General features: G+C 41.9%; 3 protein-coding genes across 3 annotated transcripts in view; all 3 read left to right on the top strand.

The window, feature by feature from the left end:
- The first annotated feature begins 162 nt into the window (after positions 1 to 162).
- Positions 163 to 1,016, top strand: LOC123252497 (uncharacterized protein C2orf81 homolog). The gene is made up of 3 exons (XM_044681792.1): positions 163 to 192; positions 626 to 886; positions 1,011 to 1,016. The coding sequence occupies exons 1-3, from the start codon at positions 175 to 177 to the stop codon at positions 1,014 to 1,016; spliced, it is 285 nt and encodes a 94-aa protein (XP_044537727.1). The 5' UTR covers positions 163 to 174.
- Positions 1,017 to 1,255: 239 nt separating this feature from the next.
- LOC123251544 (uncharacterized protein C2orf81-like) lies at positions 1,256 to 4,407 on the top strand. The gene is made up of 2 exons (XM_044680835.1): positions 1,256 to 1,465; positions 1,681 to 4,407. Exons 1-2 carry the CDS (start codon positions 1,271 to 1,273, stop codon positions 3,025 to 3,027), a joined length of 1,542 nt encoding a protein of 513 aa, XP_044536770.1. The 5' UTR covers positions 1,256 to 1,270; the 3' UTR covers positions 3,028 to 4,407.
- Positions 4,408 to 10,136: 5,729 nt separating this feature from the next.
- The window catches only part of LOC123251697 (retinol dehydrogenase 11-like), a 15,430-nt gene continuing 13,481 nt past the window's right edge, over positions 10,137 to 12,085 (top strand). The window contains exon 1 of the mRNA XM_044681007.1: positions 10,137 to 10,329. Within this exon, the coding sequence (XP_044536942.1) occupies positions 10,137 to 10,329 (193 nt within the window). The remainder of the gene's footprint in view (positions 10,330 to 12,085) is intronic.

A 12,085-nucleotide genomic window follows, 5' to 3' on the forward strand; every position in this document is an offset into this window, starting at 1 on the left:
CACACGCTGGGCAAGGCGCCGCGGGGGCGGGGAGGGGCGGGTCTGTATCTGGCACCGCCCACGGTTGCCTAGGTGACCGTTAGGGAGTGTTGGGGTAGCTAATATCTGGGTGGGGACTGAGGCAGAGGCTGGACCTGGAGCTTCCGAGCCACCAGACTCCGGCGGCTTGCAACTATGGCGCATGAAGGCACGGTGAGCAATTCCGGCTTCCGGGAAGTTAGGAACCATCTCGGGCTTTCCGGCGCGGGGGGGTTGGGGGGGGCGTTCACATCTTCCGCACTCTCGGAACGGCTCCTTCTCCCTGCCTGGTCTCGATCTCAATAAGTATAACAAGTACTACAAGTAATAACAGTAGGAAGGGATAATAGAGGTGATCCAAACCAATCATCTCCTCCATTGATGAACGATAAGCTGGGGCTTGCCCAAGGCTACCCCGTTATAACACAAAGCCCAGGGTACAGGGCTCAGGATAGATCGGAATGGTGAGAAACCCTCAGTTAGGACACCTCTAGTAACTACCCACTAGACAGTCTGTTTCTGAGGACCAAATGAGGTAATGGGGATTATAAAGCTCTACCAAAATGCTAGCTATTACTATTATTAGTCATCATTGTTCTTTCTACAGAAAGGCGCCAGGGACCGAGGGCAGACCCGCACCAAGGCGGAGAAAGTTCGCCCCCCTACGGTGCCAGTGCCCCAGGTAGAAATTATACCTGGCCGCCTGAATGAAGCTGAATGGATTGCGCTTGTGAGCATTGAAGAGGGTGAAGATGTGGTAGGGGATATCTTGGCTGAACTGCTGGCCCGTGTGATGGATGCTGCCTTCAAGATCTATCTGACCCAGCAGGTGGGCATCTATCTACTTTCCCCTCCCCCCTACCCAAGAGCAAGAATAATAATAGTTGATTTTTTTCTGTCTCAAGTATTTTCCATCTATGTCATGTGTCATTTGATTCTCACAACAATCCCAGGAGGTATGTTGGTAACAGGTGTTGATATCCCCACTTTAGAAATGAGGGAAATGAGGCTCAGATTAAATGACTTGCCCACTATCACACATCAGTCATTCAGCAAGTGTTTTCTTACTGTTATTATATATCTAGTAAGTACTAGAATTTGAGCTCAAGTCATTTGACTTCCATGTCCATTTTTTAACTATACTCTTATTCCTATCTCCTCACTCTCCCAAGCCCAGTAACACTTTTTTCTTCTGCCTCCCCTCATTCCCTCACAGTGCATCCCATTCACCATCAGCCAGGCCCGAGAGGCCATGTTGCAGATCACTGAGTGGCGATTCCTTGCGAGGGATGAGGGTGAGACAGATGTGGCCGAAGATCCTACATGGGGGGAGGATGAGGAGCCTAGGGCCAGCACCACAGACACCTGGGCTCAAGGCTCTGTGCCTGTACTGCATGCACCTTCCCCTCCTATTCCCCCAGGACTCGAACCCTCCTCCCAACCTGAGGTAATACCATCCCTACCTTATCCCCTCTTAGTATATAACCATCTCTGTAATTTTTCCAGCTTCTTCCCATCTAACCTTCCCCCAAACTCATTTCCCAGATCCTCTCCCAATGACTAAATCCCTTCCCAGACTACCTCTTTGATGTTTAAATGAATAGCCCAGCCCTCCCCCCGCCCCCATAGCCCTCATTCTCCTGTTTCCTCCACTCCCCCCAGGGCACTGAGTGTTCGGAACAGCTCCCCTTGCATCAGAAGACTTGGATCTCATGTTCTGAGGAGCAGAGCTTATCTTTCTGGGAACCTCTTGAGTTGGGGCCCACCCCAGGTCCCCCCCCAACACCAGAACTCTCTTCACATAGCCCCCAACACTTTGTCTTACCTCACCCTTGTCTAGATTCAGCTCCTAATAGTTATCCCTGTCTTTCTATGTGGGAGAGTTCCCAGATTTCTTTAGAAACATCCAGTCCATTGAGTCCACATCCTTCTCTAGATATGTACTTATGGGGAAGTTCTCAGGCACCTCTAACTTCACAGCCCGCTTACAGATCTCCTCAACGAAGTCCCCAAACCTCTTTACGTCCCCAGGGGGGTGGGGACACCCAAGACCAAATGGAGGAGACAAATTTACCTTCCCCCTACTACCTATCCGTTCCTCTTCCACCATTCCTGGCTAGTCCTCCCTGGGGCCTCCCAAAATCCCGGTCTCTTCCAACTCAGGTACCTTCACTAAGCCCCACTTTGTTACCTGCTGCCTCAGCCAAGTTCATGCGCTTACAGCTGGGACGGTCATACCTAGCACCAGGTCTGGTGTATGATAAAATGGGGCAAATCATAGCCATGGATCCACTGGATCCTACCCATCTTCCCCAGCACCAAATTCAACCCCTGGCCAAAGTTGTGGTCCCTGATGCAGAAGTCCACCCACTGGAGTCCTACAAGGAACAAAGGAAGCATGTAAAGTATGGGAAAAAGTTCAATTTCAAGCTACCTACCCACCGCCGCCCCATACCCCACTTCCATCGTGGTTTCCATTTCCCGAGCCCAGGCCTTCCCTTCCTAACCCCTGTCTTAGAACTCCAGAACCGACACTTCACTCCAAAGCATTTGCCTAATATCCAATGGCCTAGTGGGTTGGAGGGGAAAACAGATCTGTTGCAGATGCAGCCAGTGGGTTCAAGTCGGATGCCAAAGATGGAGTCAGGAAAAAGGCCAACTTCTGAGCTGATGAGTACACTTCCTCACCATGGTACAAAAGTCCTTGATGCTACCTCCCAGCTGATGTGGAAACCTTCATCCCTGCTGGACACAATGAAGCTGATGCCTAATGTGAGCCTCTGGAATCCAAGCAAAAACACTCATCGAAGTGGTTTTATTCCTTCTCGCAGAGAGAGAGAAAAAACCCTTGGTCCACTGACTGAGGAACCTTCTGAGCAGCGACCCATCCAGACCCATGCACTTAACCCTCAGGTCACGGTGGCTCAGCTGCTGAAGGGCTCCCCACCCAAAGTTCGGGCCCTTCCTTCTCAGGAGACCCTCAACACCACCCTCCCTGAGGAAGCCTGAGTGAAGAAAGTTCTATATGGCATTCCGATCCCATCCAATAATATCCTGACAACCAAATTCCCCTTTGCTTGCCTCCCAACAATAAATATTTGTGGGGCCCTAGATGTTAGGCTTATATATCCCTGCCCATTAATTTTTATAATTAGTCCAAAAGAAGGTCACCCTTTCATGTCCAAAGCCCCTCTAACAAGGACATTTCCCCCCCCACTTCCTGACTTTAGGCATCCTCCATTCAGATGGAGGAGACATTCCCTCCCTTCCAAGGACCCTCTAAATGAATGCTGGTACATAGAGTCTCTTCTCTCAGAGAGAAAGGGAATATCCCAAATTGGGATATGTAGAGAGTGTATTAGAAATCTTGGGTCCAGATGTAAGTATTAGTAGGTATGGTATTGTCAGAGATTAAGGATTCTTTTGAAATCATTCCACCACACAATGTGCTAGTCCTGTGGGCTGTGAAATGATGACAGGTTTCTGAAGAAGGAGACACCCATCACTATCTTTCCATACAACCATGAGCATCCTGAAGACCAAGAGAAGTGCTCACACTTCTAGGGAACTCCCAGACTGAATCAGAGACACCCCTACCTATGGGGAAACCCTTGTTTTGACAAAGAATCAAAACTTTTGTCTGAAAATACCTCAGAGGCCATCCAAGCAAGTCTATCAAAACAAGAGTCCCCTTAAACTCTCTATTAGGGGATGTTAAAGTTGATTCATCCTTTATTTGAAGACCTGTATGGAAAAGAAAATCCAACTGAGTCGTTCCACTTTGTAATCTGAGCAATGTTAAGAACTTTTTCTTCACAGCAAGCCAAAATCTTCCAATGCAATTTTCACTTGTTGGTCATAGTTCTATCCTTTGAAGTCAAGAACAAGTCAATTGGCTCTTCTACATTGGAAGTCTTTCAAAACATGAAAAATGATATAGTGTGTTTCCTTCAATTATTCCTTATACAGTATGAACTTTACCATTCTGCATTGTCTGGTTCTAGATACATTCTAGCTTGAGAATATGTTTTCTAATATGTAGAACCTAGAACTGGATTTCAAAACATGGTCTGACCAAGGCAAGTAGATTCTCACTATATCTATTCTTGGTAAATCCACTCTGACAACATACATGGAGAGGAATTGTTATTTTATCATCTTTTCTCCAATATTGCTGTAATTTGTGGTTTTTTCATTCAGCTTTATGAATTTATAACTATTAAATTTCCTCTTAATAGACTTGTTCCATCATTCTAGCTGTGGAGATCTTTTTTTTGGATTTAGATTTGGACATCAAATTTGTTATATCCTCCCTTCTCACCTCTGTATCATCTGTAAATTTGATCAGCATAGTGCCTTGTATATAATAAATGCTTAATATCTGTCAAATTGATGTCATAATCCAAAACACTGATAATATTATCCAACACAGAGCCAAATACAATTCCCTAGAGCATTTCACTAAAAGTCCTCACCAAGTAGACAGCCTATCAGTGACTGTATTTTGGACCCAATCATTGTTATTCTGGCAACAAAATTAAGAGCCTATCACACCTCTTAATTTTGTTGCCAGAATAACAATATGCTTTGTCAAATACTTTGCTGAAATCAAGTATATTATACTATATGAATATAAGCATTCCCCTTATCCTCCCACTTCTTTTGTAGTGCCTTTTTTATTTTTTACAGTTTTATATTATTTTAAAGTATTTTCCATGGTTACAATTCCCTTGTGTTATACATATATTATTACTCAATATCTATTTCCACATTATTCATTTTTGTAATAGAGTAATCTTTTAAAACCTAAATCCCAAATCATATCCCAGTGTAAACAAGTGATACATCATATGTTTTTCTTCTGTGTTTCTGCTCCCACAGTTCTTTCTCTAGATGTGGATAGCTTTCTTTCTCATAAGTCCCTCGGAATTGTCCTAGGTCATTGCATTGCTATTAGCAGCAAAGTCGATTACATGATGTAATCTTTCCATAACGTTTCAGTTTCTGTGTACAATGTTCTCCTGGTTCTGTTCATTTCACTCCACATCAGTTCATGGAGGTCTTTCCAGTTCATATAGAAATCAAGCAGTTCCATCACCACCAATGTTCCATCACCACCATATGCCACAATTTGTTTAGCCATTCCCCAATTGAAGGATATACTCATTTTCTAATTTTTTGCCCCCACAAAAGTGCAATTATAAATATTTTTGTACAACCATTTTTTATTATCTCTTTGGGGCACAAACCTAGTAGTGATATTACTAGATTAAAGGACAGATATTCTTTTAAAGTCCTTTGGACATAATTCCAAATTACCTTCCAGAATGGTTGGATCAATTTGCAACAGTAGTGGTAATCCTGGATCAAAAGGCATACAGTCTTTTAAAGCCCTTTGTAGTGCCTTCTTTATTGAGATTAGTGAGACTCTGTTGTAATCATGTGTATAAATGCAAACTTTAAAGCACTATATAAATGTCAATCATTGGTTTTTCTGAAATTTGGCACTACTTCCATTTCCAAAACCAACTTTCATTGCTTTTAGCTCAGCAATCACATCTGCCAAATACTTTTTCCTAGCCTGATGATTTGAATTTATTTGGGGCAATACGCTGCTCTCTTCCTATCTAATGGGTCAGTTGTCCTCAGAGCTAGGAAGACCTGGGATTTGCAAGTCCTCCTGACATACAGTAGTTGTATGATACTGTAGAAATCACTTTTTTCAGTGTTCTAGTCAATTCTCTAAGCCTACAAGTTGCTTGAAGGGTGCTGACCTTTATTGAAAGAGTTCCCTTATTTAAGAACCTCCTATGCTAATTAAATCGCTGGTCCAGTCCCTGTCCTTAACCTTTCATCTCTCTTGACAGTTCTTGGCAAAGAAAATAGAAGCAAAACAACTTGTTCTGCCTTTTCTCCACTATCCATTACCATTGTTTGATCTACCCTGCAATGTTCCTATCTCTTCTCCTACTCTTTTCCTCAATAGAAAATCCTTTTCCTTTATTCTTAGCTTTCCTCACCAACTTTGGGTATTTCTGAGTTTTAGGAATCCTGAGAGAATTCTTAAAAGAATGAGTCTTGCTTTTATGTTATCTTCCTTTACCTCCATTTTCTGTGTATATATGTGTATATATATATATATATATATATATATATATATATATATATATATCTTGAAAAATCTGATTTGTTCAGTAAGTTCCTTTGTATGCAACATTGATATCTAAACAACTCCTTTTCTTCGCAGGAAATGTTTCATGTTCTGATTTCATTGTTGGAGTGAACAGACCCCCTAATCTGATTTTCCCTTAAGGTTTTAAGTCCATGTGACTCAAGTCATCTTTACTTTCTTTTTTTTAATTCAATTATATTTCCCTTCCAGTTACAAATTCAACCACTGAGAAGAAAAACAAAATCTATTGCAAATATGTATAGTCAGACAAAACAAATTATCACCTAATTGTGCAGGAAAAAAAGGAAAGTATGTGTTTGAATTCTGAATATCTCTGTCTGAAGGTTGTTAGTATGTTTCATCATGAGTCCTTTGGACTTGTCATTGGTGATCGTGTTATTCAGAATTACTAAAATTAATTATCTTTATGATATTGTTATTGTATATATTGTTTTCCTTGTTCTTGTCACTCCATTTTGCATCAGCTCGTATGTCTTCTTAGGTTTCTCTGAAACCATTTCCATCATTTCTTACAGCACAATATTATTCCATCATATATAACTGGCTCGTTCATTCCCAGTTGTTGGGCACCCCCTCAGCTTCCAGTTCTTTGTCATCACAAAAAGAACTGCTGTAAATATTTCTATACCAATAGATCCTTTTCCTCTTTATTTGATTTTTTTCTTGTGGTATAGACCCAGGAGTGGTATTGGATCAAAGGTACACTTGAATAGCTTTTGAAGTATAATTCCAAATTGTTTTCTGGAATGGTTAGATTAGTCTAACCTGTCTTTTCTCTGAATCCTTTGATAACTGCTCTCCAAAAACATGTACTGCATCTCAGGGTACATGGTTTTACTATCACCAATTCTCCATTTCTGTTTTAGTCACTAGTTTCTTTTGGGGGGGTAGATTATAAATTTGTTCACTGCTTCCATGTTTGGAGAGGGAAATTACCATCAAGACAAACCAAGACGTTTTTTGTTGCTCTGCTTTTGGCAGAAAAAGCACTTCAAATATCTAGGTAATTGGAGAGTTTAAGACTATGCCACTATGTTGAATTCATCCTCCTTTATCAGTCCTTGCTTAAGAAACAACAACTGTGGGACTCCAGGCGTGTGATCTGCATCAGTGCAGGGAACTCTCAATATGTAAATTCCCTCTACCCAATCATATTAGCAATTTGGCGACTTCATAACTTGACTTAAAAAAATGGCCTGTGGCTATTGAGAAGGTAAGTGACTTATGGTCATATAGTGAATATCTACCAGTGGTAGTACTTGATCCCAGGTCTTCCTGACTCATAAGACCAACACCCTATCCTCTATGTTGTCATCTTCTCTGAAAGAGACTTATTTGACATTATTGAACCTCCACCTGTACTCCTTTGGCTCAAGTGTTGCTTTAGTTATAGGTGATATACCTAAGTGGTGAACTGGATAGAGTTCAGCTTATGGATGGAGGAAACTTGATTTTGAATGTGGCCTCGAAAACTAGAGGCATAACTCTAAGTAAGGCACCTGACTTCTCTATGCCTTGGTTTCCTTCTCTAAAAAATAGAGATAGCACCTTGCAAGGTTTTGGGGGAGAATCAAATAAGCATCTTGAAGGTGCTATATGAATGTGAGCTATTAGCTATAGGATAGCTTGCTGCCATAGACATTTTTCCCTCAAGAGAATTTAATGTCTGAGTTGGGTACACCAGATGGTGCTCTAATTGAGCAGACTGCCCAGTGAGCTTGTGTGTTGCTTATGTGGAAGTCTTCCTAAAGGCTGTTGTATCCCTCTTTGCCACCAGGTGGTGGTCAGCCTGAAAATGCCCACACTGGTCTCCCCTCTGCTCCAGCAATGCTTGGCAGGCAAAGCTAAGCAATTTGAACCAACCTTGGCTCACTATACCTGAAATCAATCTAGAGAATGAAATGAATGAAGTAACTGCATAAAACATTAAAATAGGAAAATTACAGTCTGAAATGAGTTTGTGATGCCTGTCCCTCCCCTCCCCACTCCTACTTCATCTGGTCTCTCCCCTCTGTAGTCAGGCTTGGATATTTACCTTGCTGTGATTTCATAATTTATTGTATATAAATAGAAAGAAAATAAATGAACTCCTCATATAAAGGCATGCACCTCTAGCCATTTCCTAACCTATCCCCTGGTTATCCCAAATCTTTAGATGTGGCAGAGAGGACAAATGTCTGAGATTCATGGAGAAGGAAAGGAGGAAGGAGTTTCCCAAACTCACTTTTAGGATCAGACTAGAAAAAAGGGAGAAGGGAGAAGGGAAGAGATGAGAGAAATCAATCTCTTATAGCTTTTCAGCCAAATGAGATTCACAGAAACCTGTCATTTTAGCAGCTTAGGATCTTCTTTCCCTGAGGACACCATTAGTCTCACTCTCAGGATCGGGACTTTTCCCATAGTGCTAGCTGGGGTTGTCTCTATACTTCCCATTGTATTACCAGTCATGACTTCATGCCTTACCTTCATGGTAACGGGAAGGTTCAAATCCAAAGGAAGCTGAATGAAGAGGAGCCTACCCTGGATCCTGATTTGTACAGATCTCATCTGTTTTCCCATGAGGGAACCTGCCCCTCTTACACATGAGAACCCACCATGATCTCCATTGGAAGGATGAGAGGTGATTACCCTTTCATAAGCCAAGATCATCCCAAACCACCCAGTCTTGCCAGCAAACATTACTCCGGGAACAGGTGTAAACAACTCGTAGAGATAAGGATAGGCAAAACTAGAGGTTATATCCACACACACACCACCCTTTAATAATCTAAATTGGTTGATGTGCTGATTTCACCCTATGTATATACACTAGGTATAGCCCTTGTCTGAAGAGAGGCCTTTAGCCACAGGGAGCCCTTCTTCTTGGGGAAGAAAGAGCCCAACCCTCAGAGAACCCCCATTTGGAAGAAGGGTCTGTCCTTACCTTCAGGGAAGTTCTGTCTGTTAGGAAGTTGAACCTTTAGGAAGGTTCCAGTAGAGGGCAGGAGGCATCAACAATAGAACAAAAGCCAAGCCAAAATGGGAAGAAAGATCTGGGTTATTGTTAGATTGAGGCACAGGAACCAGCAACAATCTATGAAAAAGTTATATAGACAGTGGTATAGTAGGAAAAATAATCCTTAACCATTGCCATTTCTTCTGTACCACCTCAGACCAACTGAGAGGAGAAGCAGGTGGCAAAGAACAATCCAACCCTGGCTGCCATTCCTATGCTGCACACGAATCATTGTAACATTTGTTGGTTCACTCCGATATTAAATCACATGACCATTCACATGGATTTTGTCTCCTCTTTTGAGTCAGTTCAAGATTGAAGATGAAGAGAGGGGCAGCTGGGTAGCTCAGTGGATTGAGAGTCATGCCTAGGGACAGGAGGTCCTAGGTTCAAATCCGGCCTCAGACACTTCCCAGCTGTGTGACCCTGGGCAAGTCACTTGACCCCCCATTGCCCACCCTTATCACTCTTCCACCAAGGAGTCAATACACAGAAGTTAAGGGTTTAAAAAAACAAAACAACAACAACAATAACAAAAGAAGATGAAGAGAGCCAACCCATGGGGCTCACTTTGAGTAGAGGAGTAAAAAAAAAAAATGTAATTTTGGTCATTTCTGAGTATAGTTACCAAGAAGAGATGAGACTATAAATTGGGTGGGGGGGTGGTGGTATTGGCTCTGATTGACATTACTCACAGCTTAGCCTAACACCCTACACATGACCTCACAGTGTGGGAAATGCCAGGTTCATTCTTCTGCTTGGTGCTGTCTTTTGGAACACCTTTTGGATCAATTGGTCTTAGCCAAATTATTTCAAATATTGCTTTGTCCTAGATACTCCATTCTCTTGCCAGGCTACAAACTCCTCCCCCTCCACATAAAGGGAGTGAGAAGGAAGGACAAAGGCTTAGTTAGATCTCCACCCAGTTTCATGGAACCATTGGCAATGCTGGACTTGGAGGCCTGGAATCTAGGCAGTTATACTTTCTATGTCCTTCCTTTCCTCTTCCTCTTCCTCTTGCTAGTTGTGAGGCTGGATGGATTGGGGTCAAATATTTGGACTCTCCAGAGTTGTCCTATAGACTTAACTGGGAAGACTGCTGTGGTCACTGGAGCCAACTCAGGTGAGAACTCTCTCCCACTGCCTGGGGTCCTATTTCTCTCTTTCCCTTCCCAGGCTCCTCATCCCTCTTCTAAACAGTATTCTCATTCCTTTTCCTAACATACACCCCATACCATATACATAGAACCACACACACATCCTTTTTCCTTTCTAGGTTTTCCATTCTTTTCATCTTTCTACATATGTAAAGGTCCCCATTTTCCCTCTTTCCAGGGTCTCTCTCTTTCTCATCACTGCTCTAACCTAAGAGCAGGGATCAGCAACGTATGGCTCTTGAGCCATATCTGGCTCTTTTGAGGGCCAGATATGGCTCTTTCTGCAGGAGCCATAAAGTCAATTTTTTTTTCAGGCACTGTTACAGGAGTCCACTGTGAGCACTGTACGGCTCTCACGAAATTACATTTTAAAAAATGTGGCATTTATGGCTCTCACAGCCAAAAAGGTTGCCAACCCCTGCCTAAGAGCTTCGTCTTCTCTTCATCTTATCACCACCACTTCCCATAACCCAGCCTAGAGTCTCCATCCTTTCTTTCCTCATTCATATTTGTTAATTATCTGCTTTGTGCAGATACTCTCGTTTAAATGAGAAAAATTCTCTGTATTCAGGGAACTCAGTCTAACCTAAGGTTAAGACACATGAACAAATATCTAATACATAGTGATACACACACATACACACACACACACATATTCTTTAGAGAGGTGCAAAATAAAGTGATATTTGAGGAAAGCTAAAGAAGACTTCTTGGAAGAGGTTATATTTAAGTTAAACTTTAAAAGTTTGAGTATAAGTTCAATAAAGGAGAGAGATTATTCCACAAGTAAAGAATAATATATGCAAAGGTTTAAGAGAGAGCGGGACATTTAACAACTAGGCGGTGACATGGTACACAGAGTGCTGGACCTGGAGTCAGGAAAACCTGAGTTCAAACCCAGCCTCTGATGCTTCCTAGCTATGTGATCCTGGGCAGATCACTTAACTTTTGTTTGCCTCAGTCTCATCCACCTCAAAAAGAGGATAATAGCACCTACCTCCCAAAATGGTTGTGAGGATCAGATGGGATAATATTTGTAGTGTTTTGCTACCATTAAAGTTAAATGCTAGCTGCTATTATGCTTTTTTTTTCAGTCATGTCTGACTCTTCATAACACTATTTAGGATTTTCTTGGCAAAGATACTAGAGCATTTTGTCATTTCCTTCTTCAGTTCAATTTACAGAGAAGCAAACTAAGGCAAACAGGGTTAAGTGACTAGCCCAGGCTTGAACTCATGAAGATGAGTCTTCTTTACTTTTGGCTTGGAGTTCTATCCACTATGTGTCCATTATTTCCCCCCCTTCAATAGTATTTTAAAAAAATGTTTTTTATTGATTAATTAATTTAGAATATTTTTTTCATGGTTACATGATTCATCTTCTTTCCCTCCCTTCCACTCTCCCCCTCCCAGAGTCAATGAGTAATTCCACTGGGTTTTACATGCATTGTTCAAAACCTATTTCCATATCATTAATATTTGCAGTAGAGTGATCCTTTAGAGTCAGCATCCCCAATCATATCCCTGTTGAACCATGTGACCAATCATTTTTTTTTCTTCTGTGTTCCTGCTCTCTGTGTCCATTATTATTGTTAATTATTATTATTACAGAGGCAAACATGCTCCCAGTTTTTTTTTAACATTTATTAATATACATTTTTAACATGGTTGCCTGATTCATACTCCTCTTATCCCCTTCACCCCCCCCCCCCCCCGCACTTCC

Source organism: Gracilinanus agilis, chromosome 6 (genome assembly GCF_016433145.1).
Source record: "Gracilinanus agilis isolate LMUSP501 chromosome 6, AgileGrace, whole genome shotgun sequence".
Classification (NCBI taxonomy): Eukaryota; Metazoa; Chordata; class Mammalia; order Didelphimorphia; family Didelphidae; genus Gracilinanus; species Gracilinanus agilis.